Here is a 24,257-nt window from a genome sequence, read left to right on the forward strand (position 1 = left end):
TACTAGCATGGTACTATCCATACTCTGTCTTTCCTCTGGAGATCATAAAACTTTTAGGCCACATGAAACCTGTCTCTCTGTGTGTGTCTCTGTCTCTCTCTCTCTCTCTCTCTGTGTGTGTGTGTGTGTGTGTGTGTGTGTGTGTGTGTGCATGTTATTTTGGGAGAATATGGGATACAGCTGCCCACAAGTCTGTACCAGAGCAAGTCACAGCTTAAAAGCAAGAGGAGGGGAAGGGGAGAAGGGAACCAAAAGCCAGAAGGGACAGGGGAACCTGGTCATAATGACACAATAGTAGGCCATGGCCATCTTTTAGTAACATGATGTCTGATGGCTTTGAATTTGTTGATCTTAGGTCCAGGCCTTCCATGTGCATTGAGCAGTGGTGGGGAAAACTGAGGCAAGAGGTATGCACCAAGATGAGTTCAGAAGGAAGTCACTAAAGCTGAATCCAAGTCTCAATCCCCACCCTGTCCCCCAGCCAGCAACTCTGCATGGTGTTTAGTGTGTCATCCTCCAGGCAGATATAGTTCCACTGCCAATGCCCAAGGCACAGTCAAGAAGGGAAGGAAACACTAGGCTTCAGGAGGGTCCTTCATGGAGACACCCCAAGTGCAGGGAAAGTGAAATGTTTTATTGAAAACACAAGATCTCAGTGCCCATGCTGTCCTGAGCATGGCATTGTTAGCCAATGGGCAGTGGCTGCATCCTTTCCCAGGGTTAGGGCTGGGTGGGAGAAGGGTGGGAGGGTTTGGAGGGGATCTGTGGTGAAGGCTGAAGGGACTTGAGACCAAGGCGGTGTCCAGGCCAGTCTTCTCTGAAGCTGATTCCGGCTTCTCATAGCATCTGCTTCTGTCACTCATGTGCTCAGCACCAGAAGGTCCTTCAGGGAAGAAGAGAGAACCAGGTGAGCAGGTGGGTGGCACTGGCTGCAGCCTTGACCACTTGCTTGCCATCTCCTGGGATGAACAAAGTTGGGTGGACCACCTGTCTCAACCATTATCTTGCCTTGCACAGAGGATCTTGGGTAAGGTGTGGGACACTGCCCTTTTTGTCCCTCATCTCCCTTTTCAAGCAAATTGGAGAAGAGGGCCTACACCTCTGTTTACAGCCTTCCCAAATCCAGGACACATAACTGAAGGGTTTTCTACAACAAAATGAAGAATTGGATTATAACCCAGGATAAAATGAGTCTGTCTTATTATAGATGGTTGAGTAAACACATAAGTAATGGGAGGTGAGAGATGGCTATTTCTTACATAAGAATTCTTATTAATAAGCGTAAAAGGAATTACATATGCAGGAAATAGCAGCAGACAAACACATGGAGATAACTGTTGTTGACAGGAGCCAAAGGAAGTGGGGGTGAGATGGGAAACAGGACATGTGGGCGTCTGTGAGTTCCTGCATGAGGTATGTGTGTGTGTCAAAGGGAAAGACAGTGGCTTCATGGTGGGGAAGCCAGGCAGGAACCAGGTAGTGATGACCAGCGGACTGTCCAGGAGAAGCCAAGTGGATACACTGTGTCCTGGCAGGGGACAGTGGGAGAGACAACCCTAGCCCCACCACGAGGGAGCATCAGTTCTGTCTAAGCTGAGGCCTTCCCCACAAACAGAAAATGTCATGGTCATGAAGCCAATGAAACAGTGAGGCTCCATGTGGTGGCAGGACACAGGAGACAGGACAACACAATGCAATATGGGACATCCCAGAGCAGACCCTGAGCCAGATAGAGGACATGAAGGGCAGCTGATGGAGCCCTGCACTGGTGCTCACTGCTTGGCTTTGGTCAGTAGGAGCCTCAAGATGAAGGGGAGCTAGGAAAATAGCATTCTTGAATGATCTGGTCTTACTTTTTTTTAATTTTTCTGTAAATTTAAAATTATATCAAAACAAAAAGATAAAATAAATGGCTATATATACCCACATTACCTGAGGCTGCAAGGCCAGGCCCAGAGCTGACCTTATCTTCAAATTTGCCTACAAGTGTTTACACTTCCTTACAGTACTGTGCTATTTCCTCATTACTCTGGATATATTATATAGCTTAATTTAGAGATCAACACAATTTCCATACTGGGATATGAAGGAGAAATAAGCACAAGCCATTTATATAAAGTAGTAACTATTTTGACATGAAAATAGTCATGAGTCATTGTTTAGGAAGGAAAATTTAATTCCTACCCAGTTTCAAAGCCTTGGGGTTGGGGTGGGCACAGCTCCTCAGAGGGGCAGCTTTTGGAGTCAGTGCATGTTATTTCCCTGCAAACTCCAGCACAGTGACTTTGGGTAAGTGGTCTGTCCCACTGACATTCAGTCCTTCTCCTGGTGTGTTACTCTCTGCCATTACAGTGCCATAATGATAACAGGTCCAAACATCAGCTGGAAATTGTGCTGGGCCCCCAGCTGCAGCTGTGACTGAACTCATGACATGGTAAACAGGACACATGCTCAGCAAACGGTGAAATGATGACAGGGACGATAAAGCTGTGCCAGTCCTGCCCTGGGTCCCAGCCCATTGGTTACAATAGCTAATGCTGGGTCGTGAGATTTCTCCCTCAAAACACCAAGATGAGAACTGCTGTGTATGATGGGGGGGTGACTTTTGGCTTGAATGTTCATCTGCGTGATATGGGGCTGAACATTGCCTACACTTCTCACAGGTCACGTGCTGCTCACACATGTCCTTACAATGGAATCAAAGCCCCTCAATTTGGCTTTCAAGTCACCTGCCATCAGTGCAGTTAATTTGTCAGTTACTTCAGGAGTGTGGATCTCTGGTGGGCTGGGGGAGACAGGTTGGAGCTAGGATTGAACTTGCTCCCAGCTCCCCATAGTGTGTGGCACAAAGTAGGTGTTCAGTGAACTATGTCACACCTCAACTTGGCACACCTGGTACTGCTTGGAGCCTTAGATTTCCCAGCTGGAAAATGGGAGCATCAGGCACAAGAGTTTTCAGCTTTGTACCTTGTTTCCCTCAGTCCTGGTCCTGTGTTTTGAAGGAGAACATCTTAACCCTCTCTCTCTCTCTCTCTCTCTCTCTCTCTCTCTCTCACACACACACACACACACACACACACACACACACACACTTTCTGTTTCTCCTTACCTCTAACACGTCAATGTCAGCGTTGCTGAAGTCAATGTTGAGGATTTTGGGCAGAGGAACTCCAGAACCCAGTATAGCTGTAAGAAGATAGGGGGAGTCAAGTCAAGCCATGTGGCCAAGAGGGGACAGTCTGGCCAAAAGCAATCAGCATTTGCAAGACCACAGCTGTCTTTTCTGCCTCTCAGCTTTTGTCCTTGTGGTTCCTGCCTAGAAGCCCAGGCTGGCCTCAAACTTGCTTTGTAGCTGAAGATGACCTTGAACTTCTGATCCTCCTGCCTCATTTTCAAGTGCCTCATACACCACCATGGCCAGCTTATGGTGCTGGGGACTGAACCTGGGATAGCATGCATACAGAAAAGCACTCTACCAGCTGAGCTACATCCCCAGTCCCTCCCTGTGGCTTCTGAGCCTCCCCTGAGGCTCTTCCCAGGTCTTGTCATCTACAGTGCTTCCTAGACCTTAGGCCGCTAACTCTGGGCAGATGCTCCTCCTGCCCCACTCCTGACTCCTGTCACCAGAAAAACAAGGACACAGTAATTCTGTTTCTGCACCTGTCATACTTACCTATGACAATTCCTTAGGGACTATGTCCCTAGTGTCAAAGAAGAGGAAAAGTATTTGCTAAGTGCAGAAACAGAACGATGAGATGAAAGCAGACCCCAACATGTGACCGCTGCGGGCGTTTGTTTGGCTTAGGGACGCCAGAGCAAAAAGAAGGGAGGGTTGGACGGCTCAGCAGGGGTTGCCGCAGAGGCCAGTGGCATGAGTTCAGCCCCCAGAACTCATAGAAAGGAAGAGGGAGGGAGCCAGCTTCACATAGCTGTCCTCTAACACACACACACACACACACACACACACACACACACACACTGTATGAGAATAGTAGCAGTAGTGATAATAATAATGAAACTTTAAAAACAAAGTCAGAGACTAAATATATTTGCTGATTGATGTTCTAGAAGAAAGACAAGAGGAAGGCAGAGGAAAGGGTAGGTGGAGTTTGGGACTAACTGGACTTGTCAGCTGGGGTGCTTGGGGCCTGCCCTACAGGGGTAACTACACTGTCCCAGCCTCACTCGGCCACAGAACCCTTCATTTAAGGTGCTATTGCTTTGTGGAACCTACTTTGGGAAGCATAGATCTAGTCAAATCTCTTGGTTTGAAGGTCACATATTGCATCTGGGGACACCACGTGGACTCGCCTCAGGAGTACTAAGCCAGGTCAAGAGTCTCCAGCCCTGGCCTACCCAGTCCTGACACTTCCCTCTCTCCCTGCTAGATTTCTGTTCTTAGATTGCTGTGACACTTAAGGAGTCAGGGTGATCCTGAAGGTGCAGAAGTGGGAAGAGTTTAAAAGGAGGCGCTAAATGTTCAGATGTTCAGGCGACCCTTCTGTAGGTGGTGCCTTCTGAAACTTATTCTGTGTCTCAAAAACGTACCCACAGTTCTCATAGGAGAGAACTGAAAAGCAGAGAACTGAAAAGACAAATGTTAGCGTGGACACAGCGGCTTACCCCTGTAACCCCAACAGGTAAGTGGCAAGTGAAGGGGAAGGACCACAAGCTTGTATTACACAGCGAGATCTTGTCCTTCAGAGTGTTCCCTCAGTCTGTTTGGATGGGGTCCTGGGGAACGCTACGGTACAGTATCCAGAGTGCAGTGTGGCCTGCACACAATCCCTATAAGCCCGTAGTTTCCGGCTTTCCAAGCCACACGCCCCAGAGAGGCATGGGCACCCACTCTTACCATTCATCGCGGGCATAAATGCTAGGTCAAAGATCTTCTCAACCAGCATTTCCAAGATGAACACCTGAGGAAGAAGAACTAAACTCAGGCAGGGCTGTGGCCAGCTCTGAAGGACCCTGGCTGGCCTGGGGTCCAAGGTGAAGGCCTAGTGCTGCCTTGAGAGAACCCCAGAGGGTCCAGATGATTGCCCCTCAGGGCCCTTGACCCACCTACTCACAGTACAGAGAAAAGGAGGATCAGATTAAGGCTTCTAGGAGGCCAGAGGCAAGGAAATAAGCAGTGTCATTGCAGCTAAGCAGGAGCTGTGAGTCCATGCCCACCCCTTTCTCACTCTGCAGCCTGGGTCTCCATCCCTGAGAGGGGGTGACAGCAGCAATGCCAGGTCCTGCAAATCCCAGCCCTGCTGGCTTCAGCTAGGCTCAGAGGGTGTGGACCTTTCAAAAAGGTCTGTTCTGGTGCCTAAACCCTAATACTTACATCAAAGTTGCCCACATTTGAGGTTCTGAGGTTGAGGCTGGTCCTGCAGAGGAAGATGTGGCTCATTGAAAGCAGCAGTGACCCAGGACTCACGACCAACTGTCAGAAGCCCTTCCACCAGCACCCATGGAGTCAGAGCAGCTCACTTTCCTTTACTGAGCACCAAAAATATTCCAGACACCATGCTAATAGATGTTCGCCAGGAAGTATAGCTTTGCCACAGACTGGCAGTGGGATCTTAGGAACTTCACCCCTCTGTGCCTCAGTTTCCTGGTCTGTCAGGACTAAATGAGGGACCCTATGGAGCAGGCGGAACCATGTGTGATATGTAGCCTGTGCTCTGGGTGGACATGGACTGTCTCTCACTTGATTCTCATATCACCCCTGACCCCAGGCTGAGGCTGCAGGGTCTTTCAGCTCAGCCACAGAGCGAGGGATGGGTAACAGATTCTCCTCAGAGCCTGTACACTCTGCTCCAGTGCTACCCTGAAGAGGGAGGCCTGGGTGTGAGTTTGTACCCTGCACCAAGAGGGTCCTTGTCTCACTGCACCCCACAGCCCTGCCTTGATGGACTCACAGGCTCTCCCAATAGGCAGAGAGCATTTGTGGCTGCTCAAAAGGAAAGTTTAGTATCCATCTGGAGAGACAGCAGCCTCCCAAGGAGAACACTCTCCAAGCTGGACATGCTGGGGTCCAGGCCCAGCCCTCTCCTTCCCACGCCACCTCAAAGCGTTCACAGTCTACAAACTGTCACTCTCCACACTGGGAAGCCCCTGTCTTCTTTCCAGAAGTCCCTGATCTCCCTATTGCTGCTCTTCTCACCAGACATGGCTGGCCATCTCCCCTTCCTTCGCCCCCGGGACTGTCCTAGGTGGCCAAAGAGCACCACCCATGAGTGTCTTCCATTACTGGGCTTCAAAACCACCGATCATCAAGAACATTTACCCTGAACTAAGGGTGAGCTGACAGTCCAAAGTAGAATCTCATTATCCTTGAAATGGGGGTGATAGTACCACTTATTTCTGCATAGTTGGGTCAAGATTAAACAGAGACACTTCTAGAACCTTGTGTCTGCACCAGAGATACCCAATGGATGGCTGTATTTTTCATGTATCTTGTGAGGTAGAGGCTATTGTCCCCATCTTCAGATGAGAAGACTGAGGCTCAGAGAAGTCAGATGGCTGACGTCACACAGCCAGTCAGTGATCACTTTCAGAACTGGATGGTATTGCTGGACTAAACAGACAGTGCTCAGCATTCAGGGTAGCAGGCAGTGGGACCTGCACTGGCTCCTAGCTCCTCCCTATGTGCTCTTGAGTTAACACACACACCTCTCCGAGCCCTGGTTTCTCATCTCTAAAAGAAGAGAGTGAAGGTCCTGATGTCACAGACCACAAGGAAGGCCACAAAGTGTGGATGAAGAACCCAGAGTAGTCTAGCAACCCATTATCACCAGCACCATGGCGGGTCCTGAAGAACTTCTCAGAGCAGCAGGTTCTCTTGGCTCTGCTCCTGGCTTTGGCCCATGGTGGTCTCAGCAGACAGGGTCATGTTCACCTGTGCAGCCTCTTGGGTTAACGCAGCCCTGACAGCCACTCGGCTGACCTTGATTCCTGCCTGGTGTCAGTGCATGAACCAACACCAGCTGTCCCGGTACAAAAGACGCACTCGGAGGAGCAGAAACCCGCCACCACAGACCCTCTTACTTGTCCAGCTTGGCATCAATCATGAGTTTATCCCCTTCTACAGAAAATGAGGCCAAGAGGTCTGTGTCCTGGAGGGAGAAAAGGAGAATAAACACTGTTGCCATCACGCAGGCTGCTGCCAACGGAGTGCTTGCTCACAGTGCCCAGTGGTTGGTTCCCCCATTCACCTTAGCATGGAAGGCCACCCCCCTGTCAAAAGTCCTGGCCTTCTCATAAGCATGAGACTGCCAAGAGCACCCCAAAACACGTGGCTTTCACACAGGAGTCAGCCTTTTTATAGGGGTTGAGTAAATGTTTCTCAGAGATATGCCCAAGACCCAAGATTGTGGGGTTGACAAAATCCCCCAAGGTCCTTTCAGGAGGGGACTTGCAGACCTGAAACTTGCTGGAAATGAGCCACTGAAGATACAACTGGACAGCACCCCAGCCAATCATAATTGCCCTGCCCCATAAAACATACATAAAATGTCTAGATTCTCCCCCTCTTCAAACAGGAGCTTTGTCAAAAGAAAATTTCTCATTGCCCCCAACTGCCTTCCTCTAATAAATAAAATGAAATAAAATAGCCTTATGAAAACTAACTTCTGCTTCAGACAAACTCAGGGGACAGTGTTGGTAAGACGGCAAAGAAGAGCTAGGGCCCCAGTGCCTGTGGCAGGGATCCAAGCTAGCACTGGAAGCCATCCTGAGGAAATGGAGTTTGTGCTGAGGACTGAAGGGTGTAGGATTTGAGCAGGTGATGAAGGGTGGAGAGCCACCCAGACTAGAGGGGAGGGCACATGCAAAGGCCCTGAGATGGGGAGGAGGAAAGTATTATATAACAGAAACATAGACAACAAGAAGGTGAGAGCAGTCTGAGACTGAGATGGAATGATCTGGGCCAGACCAGGCAGGGCTGTGTGCTCAGAAAGCCAGGACTACAATCTCAGTGATGGGTCACTGCGGAGGGTCCTTAGCTGGCTCACATCCCTGGGCTGCTGATGGAAACTCACATGGTAAGCAGGGCACACACTCCTATTCCCACCTCTCATCTGGTGATGCCCAGAAAGGACAAGCCCCCTCACCCACCACCCTGGCCACAGTAGCTTGTCAGGCTTGAGCCAAGAGAACCACCTTTCAGCCACAGCACTGTGAAAACAGCAGCTGGGACCAGAGCCCTGAGTTCTGTCAGAAGCTTACTCAGAAGAAGGGGTGTCCCTTACCATATATTCCTTTGCAAAATGTTTACTTGTGTTGGGCCTGTTTTGGACTCTGAGGATCTAACGGTGAATGGGATCAATCTCTGTGCCCAGCAATAAACTCACAAATGCATCTTGTAATATCAGGATTAGGCTTCAAGACCGGGAGACACAGTGCGGGAGAGCAGTGTTCTGGTTGAGTGATCTGGGAAGAGAGGGCTGAGCAGTGTGATGAGAGGTGCCTCTGAGAAGGTGGTATTTAAACAGAAACTGGCAGTAAGCTAGTGAGTGAGCTATGCAGCCATCCAGGGAGAGCCCAAGCAAAGGCCCTGAGGTCAGGCCATGCTCCACTTTTCTAAAGAACATCAAGGAGCTGAAACGTGACCAAGAGAACAGCTTGCAGGACTTTGGGGGACATTTTTAGGGGATTGACTTCCTCCTGAGGGTTGAGGGAAGCAGGGGAGAAGGATGGTTTTTATTTTAAAAGATTCCCTGGGAAATCTTCTATAGTACAGCAAAGTGATGAGGGTTCACCAGATTTATCATACCTCAAGATAACTGGAAGGGAGAGCGTTCAGTGTTTCCAGTGCAGAAAGGAGGTGAGTGTGTGTGTGAGGGTGTGAGCTGATGGGCTGTGAGGTGAGGCTTGTGTGAGTGGATGAGTGTGCTGACAGCTGTGGTTCTGTTACTACACGCAGTATGTGTGCACTGAAACATCTTGTGCCCTAAAAAATATCCTGTGATCAGTTACCAGCTGAAGTAAATGTTATTAAATAATTGTGGAAATGTCTGTGTTTTGTCCCTTACTAGGTCCCAAGGGAGGGGGTGTTGTTTCTCTCTTCCTTGGCACCCAATAGAAGGTACAGCACACAGCAGTGTCCAGTGAGTATTGCCTATGTTGTCTGTCTGAACACTGACTGATACACCTCAAGATTTCCATGGTGTCCCCAAAGCTGCTCCAAGCAGCTTACTAATGCCCAGCTGCCACTCCTCAAGGAGAGGGAAAGCCTGGCCCAGAGACAGGGAGCTAACCCAGTCACACAGCCAGAAGTAGTAAAGGCTGGATGTGAGCCAGCTTCCCTGACCCTGAAGCTGGACGGCTCACCACTGGTGGGGCTGTGGGGCTGTGAAGGGGGCAGGGAACCCCGGGACCCCCCGACGCTCTGTCGTGAGACCCAGCGGGGGAACTCCACCCTGAAACACGTACCACGTCAATGAGGCAGATGGTGGTCTCCACATCGTTGGGCTGGGAGACCACCACCTCAGAGGTGGCAAACACCTTCACCAGTGCCTTGTCCTTCTGCAGTGTCACCGTCGGGGGGTTGGGCACCTGGATCCTGATGGTGAGTGGTCGGGACTCGGGGTATTGCTGGAACACCTGTAGGCGGCACCAGACAGGATGGGCAGGGTCATCAGCACTGGACTTTCGTCAGCCAGCCTCCAAACACAGACAAGACACATGGAGACCCTCAGGACCTGGCTCAGAGCCAAGCGGGGTCTTCTGAAAGCACTAGAACAGGGGCTGAGTGACAGTCAACATTTCATTAATTCAACTATTCAAAGTCTGGGGCACTTTTTTTTTTTTGTCCTGGACTTGAGGAAAAAGCGGAGGCCAGAAGCAACTGTTACAGAATACTGTCTGTGACCAGCAGGGGGCACAGGACCCTTTGCACCCTTCCCGGGATATAAAGGCAGCCCCTGGCCATCTTAAGGCTGAATTCACCAGCAGGTACTGGCTGGGGCCCCTGAGTACTCCAGTGTGGACACTTGAACCTGCTTCTGCAGATCAAATCCTCAAAGCTAATTTGCTGAAGGGACAGCTCACCCAAAGACTGCTTTGTCACAGTTACTAAATACCCAGTTAACTCCATATAAAACTCTTTGTAAATATGAAAAGCAGCCCCAGACGTTAGACAACCCCTTAGTCACTTTCAGAGGGCGTGGGAAGCAACTGTTTCTCAAGCAGAATTTGCCCACGGTGGGGATAAAGGCGATTATGCCTAAGAAGATAGGTCTTCGCCTAGGCACAAGTGGGTTGACAGTCTTCTCTATGAACTCTTGGTCCACACACAAATTCAGTAAATTCAGCCATTTGCTTCATTTTCCAAAATCGCCGTCGAGGGCGTGAGTGTAAACTAATCAGGGATTTGACCAACTGGCTTTTCATGGAGATTTTCAAAACGATTCCCCAGAGGGATCCCAGTCTCTGAAACTTAGCAAGGCAGAGACCCCAAGGCAGCTGGAACTGCATCCCCAGAGCAGCAGGGTCCCCGGAGGCCACCAGAGCCTGGGTCAAGCTGCTGTCTGTGGTTCAAGCCACTTCCCACCTTGTCTAGGCCTCAGCCCCTGTGACCATCTTGAGCCATTTAAAGCCCGGTGTTCTTGTTGATGGCATCTGGCACTGTGTGTGATCTCTCTGTGCCTATTGCCCAGACCCTCCTTCTCTCAGTGAAAGAGAAGATTGTGAGACAGTCTCATGAGCTGTTCGAGGCAGTGCCAGTGTGCACAGGGAGTGGTCCAGTATCAGAGATCCACGATGGGGTTAACAGAAGCTCAGAACTAAGACAGGCACTTCTGCTATTCAAATGCAACCACACGAGGGCGGTAGCGAACACTTGCTAAATTTTATTGCCAATTTCTCCCCTCTCCTGAACTGAGACAGATGAAAAGACATGGAGAATAATACAGGGGGCTGTAAATGAGTATCCCCCACCCTCTGCGGAACCTCGTATACATACAGTGCTTTGATGCCAGGGGACAGACCAAGAACTAGAGTTGGGAATAGGGAGGTCTTTGTTCTGCCTTTACACCTCCACTTGAAAGGGAATCGGTAAGTATCAGCTGTTAACATCTGCCAAATGCCCACTCTGGGCCTTCATTTCCAGATGCAAAAACAAAAGCTTAGATAGATGAAGTCATCGGCAGCTGTAATATGACTGGGACACGCCCTTCTCTAATCACCTGATAACTCCTCAGGACCTTCCCTGTGCCTGTGTGTGCCCAGCCCTAGGTGTCCCTCTAGACAACATGGACAAGCCTTCTTCTACAAATAATGAGAATAAACTCAGAAATGCTGAGACTACGTCCAGAGCTGCACAGAGGAAGAGTACTTGTCCAGAATATGCAAGGCCTTGAGTTCAAATTCCAGTACTACATTGTCACCTAGCTCAGGAGTGGCCAGGCCAGGGCAAGACTGTGCAGGCTGGTCCTCCACCAGGGTTCAGGATCTGTCATCCTCAGCCCTTCTTGTGTCCCCTGGCATCTGGCCTCCACACCTATCCTGAACCCCAGGAAGCCAGGTTAGAACCCTGCCCAAACGCGGAGGCAAAGCCATTCATGGTTATCAGTATCTGCAGAGTCCAGTATGACTTCTGTTTTCTCTTAACCAAAAGGGCACCACTTAAAACCACAGAGCACCAACTATCTGTTCCAGTGACATGGAGTGTTCCCCTCAGGACACGAAAGAAGCCAGAGACAGGACACCATTGGTATTGCTGACATACCTTGGGAATCAAGGCCCCCAGTGTGGACGTGGTCAGTGGAGGGAGCTCTTCAAACTGTGGGTCAAAGACAAGGTCATGTGAGTTCTGAGGCGATGGGGACAGACGGGTGCCATAACACACCGCCTAGAGTCCAGTGCACCCTGAAGCAGACACATCCCTTGGAAAGCCCACACTCTAAGAACACACCCCAGGGTGGCCATTGTGCGTGTCACATTGCAGTCGCATGGCTGAGTGGATGGGGCCAGCCACTTACAGCAAACACAGCTTGCTGTAGTCAAGGTGAGCCCAAACTGTGCTCCTCTAGTGGAATATAAAACCCAGGAAATCTTGAGCAAGTTTATGTGCACAGCCTAGAATCTGCTTGACCTCCTCTCTGTTATTTCGTTCATTTCTTCTTCATGTCTACTCACTTCCTAAAACCGCAAATGATAAAGAATGAAGGGCAGTGCCACTTGTCAGAGAGAAGGAGAAGGGGAGGGAGAGGGAGGGAAGGAGAGAGGAATAGAAAGAGGGAGATAGAGAGAAGGATAGAGACACAGAGAGAGAGAAAGAGAGACAGAGACAGAGGGACATGAAACCAACACAACAGATTAAATATAGTCATTGCCTCCTGCATAAGTGCACTGTCAGGGCAGGGCCCTAGCCACATGTTTAAAAGGGACACTTAAAACTACAAGAGTGCTACCTATGCTGGACCTAAGTGGACACTTTCTTCTCACCAGAATTACAGATTTTCATTATTTCATAATACCTCATTCTTAGAAGAAGTTGTGAAATTTATAGATTATAATGCCATGTCTTGGAAGCTCAAATTTTCCAACACATTGGAGGATGAATTGTTAGATCAATAGATAGATGGATAGATAGATAGATAGATAGATAGATAGATAGATAGATAGATAGATAGATTAGATAGACTGAGAGTGGACACCCAGGATGGGTGCCTGGGTGGATAATAGATGAATGGGTTGGTGGGTGGGTGGATGGATGGATGGATGGATGGATGGATGGATGGATGGATGGATGGATGTGGATGGTAGATAGATGATTATATGAGTTTGTGAATTGTTGGGTGGGAAGTGCCTGGATGAATGGTGAGTGGAGGAGTGGAGGAGTGGACAGGTAAGTCAGGAGGAAGGTATCTGAAGGGATAGATATGAAATGCGTGTGGCACAATATGGTCTAGCAAATTGGGTGAAGCGCATATGAGCATGCCTGCACTATCCTGTAGCTGTTCTAAAGGCAGGAAATCTTTTAGAGGAGTGGGGAGAGTGGCTCCTGGGTGCTTCTCCAGGGTTCTGGTGTCTTGTTTCCATGCCTCATTTGATTAGTTTTGCGTGCATGTTGACCAACTGAAAGAATTCTAAATATTCATGTTAAGGTGCCCGTGTGTGAATATGCTATGCCTTTACTAAAGGGCTGAAAAAAATCACAACAGAACAGAGAGCAACTGCTTCCTTCTGGGACAAGAAGCAGAATACTACCATGACTATGAGACATGGGAGAGGCTCTGATAGACAGATAATGGATGGGTTGGGTTGGTGTTTGTGTGGAAGAATGGATAATGAGTGAATAGGTGGGTGGATTACCATCTTCGGTGCTAACTGGGGTACAGGGTAAAAGGCAGAGCCGTCCCAAGTCCTCCCTCTAAATCACGGGCTATGAAGGACCCAGGCCAGCCATTCACTGCCCTGCGAGGTGGACTCACCATGCCATCTGTGATGTCGATGTCCAATGCGCCTTGCTTCTGCAGCATGGCCAGCACAGAACCCAAGAAATTGGCTGAGATGGCCAGCTGGGAGTTGGTGTTGTCACCCATGGGGGGTAGTTCTGGCATCGATGGCCTGGGCAACACAGCTGGCCGCCCCAGGGGGTAGTCAATGAGATCACCTCCTGCCTCCCCGACTAGAGTCTGAGGAGCATAGAAAGGGGGAGGGAAGAAAAGGAGGCTGGAAGGAGGTGTCTGGACAGTCTGCTTGATTGCTCCCACGATTCTAAACTACTCTTATGAACAGATCATCCTCTACTTGATAGAGGAGGAGGTCAGGGCGGCTCCTGCTTCATGATCAGTTACAACTACAAGTACACACAGGCATGCCCACACCCACACGCATACCCTATGGCACAGATCCAATGTCTCAGCCCATTACAGTGAGCCAATGTAGCCTGTGCCTGCACCATCCACACTGGGGCATCCACCTCCAAAGATGATGTCCTGTGCAGGACTCCAGGCACCTCTCTGGACTCGGAGGCCAGCTACTCTGCCCTCAGCTTCCTCCTGTACCTCAGCCACCCTCCCACCTCCCTACCACCTCCACCTTCCCCCACTCATGAACTATTGCATTCTTTCATTAGACAAGCTGTTGTTTAAGGGCTACTTCCTCTTTGAAGGCCTTGTTGACTTTGCTAGTGCATTCTAGTCCCTATTTTAGGGACTGTCACAGCACTCGGTCTGTGACTGCCTGTTTACTTAAAGGAATCACATGGCTTCTCCTGCGATAGACCATAAATTTAGAGCAAAGCTTTTGTTGAGTTCCTTGCTTCACCCTCAGCGCCAGGCCCAGGCTAGACAGCCTGTCTCTCCAACGGACACTTGTGTCTGTGCACGTATTATAGCACAACCACGTGACACTTGTGTGTACCTCCATCTCTGTGTTAAAGCCTCAGAGGAACATCGAGTCCACTTGGCCCAGGGATGGCCTGCCTGCACAGGTGTCCATGTACAGTGAGTGCCAGATCCTCGGGGTGCTGGAGGATCCGCCCACCCCAGCCCACAAGATCCAACCCAACTTCACATCAATGTAGTCGTGTTTCCCAGGCTGGCGCCAGCCTCCATGGGCATGCTCATACCATGAAAAGCAGCCAACACTGCCAAGCAGAGCTTTGGAAAAATCATTAAGAGCCGGTTGTTAACTGCGTACTAGCCTGCTAGCGGCCAATGTTTCTCCAGCAGGCCCAAGCTCCCAGCAGCAGCTGCAGACACCAGCAGCGGGAAGCCTGGGTTCAGAACGCCAGCATATAATCACTGGCTGTGTGACCTTGATAAAGGAGTCACCTCTCTGTGCCAGAAGAACAAGTCTCTCGGTGCAGTGCCGAGAGCGCACTGAACTCATCAGCAAGAAGCTCTCTCTCTCTCTCTCTCTCTCTCTCTCTCTCTCTCTCTCTCTCTCGGGACGTGCCTGGCTCACCGAATGGTGCGTGAGCATGCTTCCAGCTCGGGCCTGGAAGGTCTCTAATCCACAAAGGGTCCTGGTCAGATGTTGTTCCCAGTGTGTGTGTGTGTGTGTGTGTGTGTGTGTGTGTGTGTGTGTGTGTGGTGCACACCAATGGTAAGCCCACGCTCAACTTCAGAGAGGTTTCCAGTCTATCACTTACATTAAGGTCCAACTCGAGGAATTCCCCGGTCACCAGTGGGAGGCTGGAGAAAGTGTATTGCACACTCCCGAGTATCCCCAGAGGCACCAAAGCTGTGGGCAAAGGGGAGGGTCACATTTTGGCCCCTCCAAGCATACCTCCAGTGGCTTCAAGGAAGAGCCAGCTCTGCCTCCTCCTTGCCGTGTGACCACAGGCAAGCCCCTGCACCTTTCTGGAGCCCACCTCCTCCCTTGTAAAATGTGTTTCATGTCACCCTTCAGGTTCTGTGGCACAGTCGGGAGAGCGACCCCAGCGGTGAGAAGCTCTGTAAGCCGTGCAGCGCCAGCGAACGCTTCAGGGCTTCAGGGTGCGCAGTGTGCTCCTCCGCTGGAGCTACACTTCCCTGGCCGCTTGTAATAAACACATCGCCTGCTGCACTTTCCTTCTCCATTTCGGAAAATCCTCCTCAAGCTGCCTGGTGCTTTAGAGACATGGGCCCCACAGCAGAGGCTGTGCTATGTGGCTGCGGGAGTTAAGCGCTGAAACGCTGCGGGCGCTGCCACGTGAGAGAAAGTGCTCCGGGACTGCTTAGCTTTTGGAAACAATTTCTCAGAAATCCGGGACTGGTGGTAGCACTGCAGCCTGGTCCTTGGGGTCTGCTCAATGTCTACACTGCCTCCTTTTAGAGAATAAGGACTCTTTCTGATTCCATAGCTGCCAGGGCAGAGCCAGGCTTCCACCTGGTATTCTGTTGTCTAGGCCCCACCTCCCAGGCCCTAAGGTTGCCCATGGCAATGGCAACAGCCAGTGTGGGAGGCCTGATTATTATTTTTCTTTCTTTTTTTTTTTTATTTTATTAGGTATACAATGTTGGTTTGCACACCAGTAGAGGGCACCAGATCTCATTATAGATGGTTGTGAGCCACCATGTCGTTGCTAGGAATGGAACTCATGACCTCTGGAAGAGCAGCCAGTGCTCTTAACCTCTGAGCCATCTCTCCAGCCCCACCGCAAGGACAGCCCACTACCCTAGATCCTCCTCCCAACCACTGTAGTGTCCCTGGAGCCAGGCCAAGCAGCTATCAGTAGACATTGGCCACACAGCAAAAAGGGAATACTTACAGTCCACGAGACCCAGCTGGTCATTGACAAGACCCAAAACCACGTCCACAATGGGGCAGAGCTGTGGAGAGAGAGAGCAGGGAGCTCAGGAGGTGTGGAAGCTGGGAAGCAATGGGCACCATGGCAGAAGCAGCAGGTGGCGCGGATGGCTTCACTGTTATCTGTGGGGCCTGTCCCCCTCAGCCCAGGGGAGGGGAGTCTCTCCTAACTCCCATCATTATGATGGAAGCAAATTTAGGCAGGTGATGAGGCCTTTTCACATAACAAGAAAGCACCCCAGCTTGGAGTCCAGAGCTGTGGGTACTCAGCCTGCGACTCCCATCTTGCTCCTCGATGGTCCCAGCCAACATGAACATGGCAGCCCTGGTCCCCTTTGAATCCACTGGGTCACTTGTCTGACCTTGAAGACACGCAATCCCTCTCACCCATCCTTACCAGGTCGGGGAGGACGTTGGCCAGCACTCTGTTCACTAAGTTGTCCACCAGGTTGGGGAGAAGCCTGCAGAGGGAGGGGCGGGTGAGGGCGGGCACTTGGGCATGGAGGACTCCAGGCTGCCCACCCACACCAACGCCTCACTCCAGCTCTGGGCATTGAGAGCCCCGAGCCCTGGACAGTGCGCTTGACAGAGGGCTCTCCCTCAGGCCTGCCCACATCGGCCAACAGCAGACTTCCCTCCCTCCATAACTACCTCGCTCCTTCTCTCCCTTCTCCTTTCCTTTCTCACTTCCCCCTTCCTTCTATCCTTGCTTTAACCTCTCTTCTCTTCCCCTCCATTCCTTTCCCTCTTTTTCCTTCCTTCCCTCCCTACTCTCCTCTCTCCTTTTCTCTTCCTTCCTTCCTTCCTTCCTTCCTTCCTTCCTTCCTTCCTTCCTTTCTTCTTTTCACAAACCAAAGATGTCATGACTCTGTCATGCCAGAGAGGCTGGGACATCCCAAATTCTCAGCTGCTTAGACCTTCCCTCCAACTCCTGTGGTCTTCTTCAGGGCTATTGGGTTGTTGTTTTCCCAAGGGACCAAATAATTTCGTACTTTATCTAAGTTTACAGCATAACATCCAGAATATACCATGTGCTCAAAAAAAAAAAAAAGACATTTATGGATGGGACAGGAAAAACTAGCTAAGAAAATATGGCCATTAGGCTCACACTCAAGGCAAGTAAGTGGAAATGAAAAGCTTGGATGGTGGGAGCCATTTAATAGAGCAGGAAGGAGGCCAGAGACCTGACCAGAGAGGGTCCTCAATGCCTGGATCCCAGCTGATGAAGGCTAGAGACAGGTCACACACACACAGATGATGCACAGGTAGTTAGTCAGTCAGACAGACAGACAGACAGACAGACAGACACAAAACCTCCATAGTGGGCTCACTCCTTAACACCGCTCCTGCTCACCCCTCACACTGTTTCTGGACCCTTCCCCCACAAAAAGCCAACTGCAGCTTCTCTGGCAGGCTGTGGAGCAGCATCCTGGAGGAAAACCCAGCTGAGACACCTTGCTGTGTGCCTCAATCCTCTTCCTAAACGGATTCACCTTAGGGGTTGGGGGACTGATCCAGTCATGGTTCTCCTGGGGTCCCTGGGAATGTGCATGAGGGCACACAGGTGCACATGCGTGGGTGTGTTGGAGACGGTGTGCCACTGATCTACATACACCCCCTTCTGGGAATTGAGGAGGTATACCAGGCCTCCTGTAAAATAGCATCTTTGTACAGTTAGGCAGTCATTCATGTCACAGAAACAGAAGGCTGAAACGGGGGATGGGCAAATGAATGCCAGCTCATCCAGGCACAGCACGCAGCTTTAAGAAGTTGGACAAGGGCATGTCAGGCCTTGGGTGCAGAAGAGTCCCCCAGCTAAATAAAGGGAAAGAGCAAAGTGCTACAGGCTTTAGAGCAGAAGTTTGCGTGCGGGCATGGGGGCTGCAGAGCCACACTGGTGTCTGCCTGGGGTGATCAAGGAAGCAGAAGGAGAGCAAGAATGTGCAGCCATCGTCAGCTCCGCCTGCACCTCTGACCATTGACATTGTGAACAAAGTGAACATAAAAGCCAGGGAGGATCCATGTGTGGACCCTGGAGAGAAGCCACATGAGGCAGGGGCACAGTGAATCTCTCACTCCTGGAGTCCACGTGAGATGAGGGGCAAGGGAGAGCACCAAAGGATTAGTAAGATAAGAGAACAGGGACCGGAGCCCCCAAAGACTGAGAGTGTAAACAGACAGGCTCTGTGCCCTGAGCCGGTGTGAGTGTGCCCTCTTCCAGGATCTCCCAGACCTGGGGACGACATGCTGGCCAACACAGGAATACCAGGGATGCAGCTCTCTGGACAAACAATAGGGGCTTAGTCACTTCACACACACCCCAAATCAGGGGTACATTGACTGTAACCACATGAGAACGTTCTCTAGGGGTTGGGACACTCATGGACACATAAGCCCTCTCGGATATATTTTCATAAACTCTGACAACACGCCAGATGCTATACCAACTGCTTTATACCCTATATCTCAGTTCCCAAACACAGAATTTACCCCATTTTCCCAGATGCAGGATCTGGGGCTCACGGAGCAACAGAGTTGTTCGAGGTCACACAGCAAGGAGCAGTGGAACTGAGGTGTGAATGTGGTCAGATCTCTCCAAGGCGAGTGGATGCCTACATCCTGGCCTCAAAGGCACAACCCTTGAATTATCACCAACCCAAGGCCGGACACAGCCACAGCAGCAGTGTAAAAGGCTCAGTATCCGTCACCTCTGTGAGGGATCATCTGATTTCCTGGGAGGGGTGACAGCCGTGCCCTGCAGCCCTGCCCTGCCCTCCCCACCTCGCACTCACCCCCGAAGCAGTTTGACTTTGATGCCTCCCAGGAGGGTGTCACAGCGCTCAATGACCAGCCGAGGGTAGCCTGTGCGATCCATGGTCAGCCGAACCTTGGCCGTGATGTTTACCTCCACCGCAATATCCAGGAAGCCAATGAGGCTGGTGGGGACAAGTGACCATGAGGCCATGAGCATCACTCACCGTCAGGTGTCTCAGTCTTGGGCTGGCCTGTCAGGCACCTGTCACCTCAAGTCTTAGCGTTGGTTCTAGGGGCTCCAGCCCAAGTGCTATCCCACTGCTTCAAGGCACGGTGACAAATCTCCCTTTTGCTCAGACAATGAGAATTTGTAAAGGCTACGAACAGGGCTTGGTACGAAGTCTGGTTTCTTAGGTAACCCTCCTGAGCTTGTAGACATGACCTCACCCCACCTGGAGAAATGGGGCCCACTCTCCAAGGTCCACATAATATGTGGCTAGGAAATCACTCTGCCTGTGGCCTCAGCCAGCCACAGTGTGGCCTTGCTACCCTGGGCAAGTGAGCTCAAGAAGACTCGGGGGCATTGGGAGACTTGTCTAAGTATTAGAACCCAGGCTGATCCCGACCTCTAGCTGCCCAGATCCTAAGCACCACCCTGTGCTGCCTTTCCTACTGAAGGGACCACCACAGGCTGACTTGGAGTTCGGACACTTGGGTCCCCCTGCTCCTCCCACCACGATGGATGCAGCATCCACAGCATTAGAGCCCATGCTCTCTGTCAGGGAACACACCTCTTTCCGTTGATGGCCACACGGGTGTACAAGCTCAGGTAGACACCCACGCCAGGCAGGAGCCTCACAGATACCCTCGGAAGGGTAAGCTCTACGATGCGCAGCCTGCAGGCAGGCAAAAGAGGTGAGCTGGCGACTGCTGCCACCCCCTGCCACAGAGAGCGCGCACGCACACACACACACTCACACACACACTCACACTCACACACACACCCTGCCTCACTCCTCTTCTCCCCACACTCTCTCCTCCTACCTGAGGTCCATGGGCAAAGCATAAGGAAATTCAAGGCAGACATCCACATGACCCAGCATCCCCACCACCACCACCAGGGCATCTATTAGCATGTCTGTGTCTTTCCTTTCCTTTGAATCTTTTGCAGACACTGACCCTGCTGGAGCCTCCCTGCACACTCCTCAGACTTCAGCCAGGGTACTCCTAAATGAAGCTGCCTGCCCCGAGCCCCAGGCTGGTGACCTCATTCTGTGTGTTCTTGTTCGCCAGCAGCTTCTGCCAGCCCTTGTGACTGGGTGACTGGGCTCCAGCATCTTTCTCCAAGCCCATACACCCCACCAGCCAGCAAGCTCCCTGGGAACTGAGGTGTGTCTGTCTCCAGGCCAAGTGTCCCTCACATCCTAAGAGCTCAGTATATTGGTTGAGTTAAATGACTGTGGCTGGGATTATAAGTCATAATTATAATATTTCTAAAGTACTTCGTTATGAGACTATAGCGATGGTATGCTATAAGTATCACGTGATTTTGAATCCTTGGCTTTTTTTTTTTTTCTTTCGAAATTGAGTTACTCTGGTCATTCTACATACCAGAAAACTGAAAGACAGAGAGATGAAAAGAATGTCCAAACATCACACACAAATAGAAGAGGCAGAGCTGGGTCTAGGCTTCTGACCTCTTTCATGTGAACACTGCAAACTGTGTAACTTGGACCTGTCAAGATGTCCAGTGTTGACGTCTCCTCAGATAGCCCCTGGGCCTGGTGGCTCATCTGTCAGCAAGTGGATCTCAGGTCCTTACCCAGTGATGCCTTGTATGGTGCTCAGGATGCCTCCTTCACCCAGCACACCGAGCACACCTCCTCCTCCGAGAAGTCCTCCATCTCCAAGAAGACCACCTCCTCCGAGCAAGCCCCCTTGGCCTGCCAGGATGCCTTCATTTGCCAGTATGCCCCCGGTGCCCAGCAGACCGCCAGGGCCGAGGGCCCCGGTGGCCACGCCAGCTGGGATCTCTCCAGGCCTCAGCTCGCGCCTGTGGAGCCTGCCCACCGCAGGTGGGTCTGCTGCCGATCTGTACCGCCCGGCGCCACGATGGTAGGCGTGGTCTTCAGAGCGGTAGTCTTCCTGCCGTAGGTCCCTAAGGCTCCCGTCAGAGTCCGTGATCTCCCCATAGCGGTATTTGCCCCCCAGCTGAGCAGTGTTGTCGTTCGTCTTAATGAGACCATATTTGTAATTGCCACCAAGCTGTCTGCCGTTGGTGTACTTTGGGGGAGGCTCTCGGACATGAAAGTCGTTGTAGGGGACACCACCGACACCTCGGGGGAATTCAGCTCGTCTGTAGTCATCGTAGTGGTGCCTGCCACCACCCAAAAGGCCACCACCACCCAGCAGACCCCCGCCATGGCTACCACCTCCCAGCAGCCCTCCACCACCGCTACCACCTCCCAGCAGGCCTCCACCACCGCTACCACCTCCCAGCAGCCCCCCGCCACCGCTACCGCCACCCAGCAGGCCCCCACCACCGCTACCACCTCCCAGCAGGCCCCCACCCAACAGGTCACCACCACTTCCTCCACTCCCACCACCAAGCAGGCCCCCCAAGAGACCTCCTCCCCCACCACTGCCCCCGCCACTTCCACCAAGCAGCCCACCCAAGAAGGGCCCTCCACCATCAGCACGGGCTTTACCCATGGGCACCTCCCTCAGGGCGGAGCGGAAGGCATCGCTCTTCTGAATTGTGCCTGAGATGGCTGTGGAGAGACACGGGTGTCAGCCAGGGAGCTCCCCTTCCCAGTCCGTAGGCAGCACCTCAGAGCATCGCCCTACTTGTAGGGGCTCATCCTGCCACCTCCACCACCACCCCGGAGGGGAGGGGGGAAGCAGTGATAGATCAAGAGACAGACCAGGGCTTCCTTTCTTCCTCTTCCTCCTGAGCACCCCTCACTTCATGGCTTGATAATGTCTACTTTCCCATGAATTATGAATTCCTGGGGAGCCACCTAGGCCAGAATAATGGCTTCCATTTGGTGGAATGAAGATGCCAAAGGCTGTGAGGCTCTCAGATCCGTGCATAGGAAGTCATCATGCAGCATCCTCACTGGAGCCCTGGGCAGGGACTGGGGCCACAGCAGGTCATTTCTCAGGCTACAGAGTAAAGACTTGAGGTCCAGAGGCACCTATACCTGAACCTCTGTGCCACTAACTATGAGGTCTGCTAGCACGGGGAGGGTCCTCAGGTACTGAGAGTTGGTTCCCCTCCCCTACCCTTCCCATGTCACCCAGCGGTGGCTGGACTCACCATCACCCAGCACATCTTTTGTAATTCTGAGGACTGTGGTTGGTCCTTGGTGGCCACACACAGCTGCCACAGACAGAGCAGCCACACACCAAGCAGTCCACATGCTGATGTTGCTTTCCTGCTGAGACAGTGAGTGTCACCACTCTAGTCACAATCCCATCCATCCATACTTTATCCACGCACCCATTCATCCATCTGTCCACCCACCCACCAATCCACCTACCTATTCAGCCACCCGTCTGTCTATCCTATCCATTCACCCATCTATTGGTTCTCTTATCCATCTATCTACCCATCCACTCACATACCATCCATCCATCGATCCACCCTTCCATCATCCATCTTTCCTCCTTTTCATTCATCCATCCAGCTTTGGCCAGCCAGCAGAGATAGGCACCCTTGTCCTAGAAGTCATATCAGAATTCTGGGACCCAGAGACAGGAAACTGGCAGGAGTCCCACAGCAGGACATAGTTCGGAATTCCTGATACTGCTTTAAATTTGTTCAAGTAAAACTTGATCTAATGACAAAAATACTCATTGAACAAATGATCCCAGAGCATAGAAACCTATTACCCAAGATGGAATTTACTAACTGAGCTGTGGGAACAGGGATGGAAATTCCAACACAAATAGCACACTGGCAGCTAGCAACTCTGTAGTTCTCCAACGTCTATATATCTATTCATCCACCTACCTGCTCATCTGCTGGTTCTTCTACTCTTTCTTCTCCTCCTATCCAGGCATCCTTCCATCATTCTACCCACTTCCCCGTCTATCCATTATCCAAATAGCTGCTAAATTGTACATAATTCACCAATTTATCCTCTAACTCATCCACCCTCCTATTCTTCCATCTATCCATCCGACCGTCTACACACCAATCCATACCTACCCACTCTGCCATCTATCACCCCATTCATCCGTCTACGCATCTACCTTCCCATGCACCCATCCATTTTCCTATCTGTTTTCTAAGCAGCTGGACAATCCAGTCATATATCCACCCATCCATTAATCTGGTGTTTCTCAATCTTCCTAACACTGAAACCCTCTAATTTCTTATGCTGTGGTGACCCCCCAACCATAAAATTATTTTTCTTGCCATTGATAACTGTTGTTTTGCTACTGTTATGAATCACAATGTAAATATTTTTTTGGAGACAGAGGTTTGCCAAAGACAAGTTGAGAAACACTGTAATCTATTTGTTCATTAATCCATCCATCAATCAATCCATTAATCCATCCACCATGCATTAATCCATCCATCCTTCCACTCATCAACACATCCGTCAGGGTGCTCTTCTGTACTTCCAGTCTTCCCTCCCTTGGTGCAGTGGGGTCCACACTATATGCTGAAGCCCATGGCTCTAAATCAGAGCCATTTAGATTCTGGTCCCTAGGCAAAAGACTCGGCCTTTTGGACCTCTAATTTGTAGCCACAAACGTGAGGTATCTAAGCCACGAAACAGGTGCTTAGTAAGGGCAGCTGTTGCTCTTGTTTCAGAACAGTCACCTCAGACCCTTAGGAAGTGAGGGACATGCTGAGATGGGGGGACACCTGATTTGCACTCAGCTGATCGGCTTCCAGGAAACGTTGGCTGCCTCCATGTCCTTGCTATGCTCATCCTCCAAGACTGCTCATTTGTCTGCCTCAGAACATGACCCGCTTCCATTGTTAGTGTTGGCTCCTTCCACTTAGACATTCTCGTCTCTTTAACCTGTTCCCACACTCTTGAATTTCACCAAACTTCTGACCTCCATGTGCTCATTTCACCCATCTCATCCTAGGAGCTTGGGAGACACTCATTTCTCCAGAATATTAAAAACTGGTATGTTCCATATTTTTTTTCTAGCTTCTTCACCTCATCCTGACCTCATGCCTAAAGAACTCTGCATTAAGATAGATAGATAGATAGATAGATAGATAGATAGATAGATAGATAGATAGA

General features: G+C 51.0%; 1 protein-coding gene across 1 annotated transcript; it reads right to left on the reverse strand.

Annotated features, from left to right (window-relative positions):
* Positions 1-838: 838 nt before the first annotated feature.
* On the reverse strand, positions 839-22,409 carry Bpifb4 (BPI fold containing family B member 4). The gene is made up of 16 exons (XM_055606593.1): positions 22,307-22,409; positions 21,696-21,758; positions 20,810-21,323; positions 19,779-19,883; positions 19,026-19,169; positions 16,631-16,694; positions 16,196-16,256; positions 15,095-15,186; positions 13,428-13,631; positions 11,720-11,773; positions 9,424-9,594; positions 7,039-7,106; positions 5,333-5,375; positions 4,856-4,919; positions 3,110-3,186; positions 839-883 (listed from the first exon to the last, which is right to left on the reverse strand). The coding sequence occupies exons 1-16, from the start codon at positions 22,407-22,409 to the stop codon at positions 860-862; spliced, it is 1,851 nt and encodes a 616-aa protein (XP_055462568.1). The 3' UTR covers positions 839-859.
* Positions 22,410-24,257: the final 1,848 nt, after the last annotated feature.

The sequence above is a fragment of the Psammomys obesus genome, unplaced genomic scaffold (assembly GCF_907164565.1).
Source record: "Psammomys obesus unplaced genomic scaffold, mPsaObe1.curated_primary_1811, whole genome shotgun sequence".
NCBI classification, from domain to species: Eukaryota; Metazoa; Chordata; class Mammalia; order Rodentia; family Muridae; genus Psammomys; species Psammomys obesus.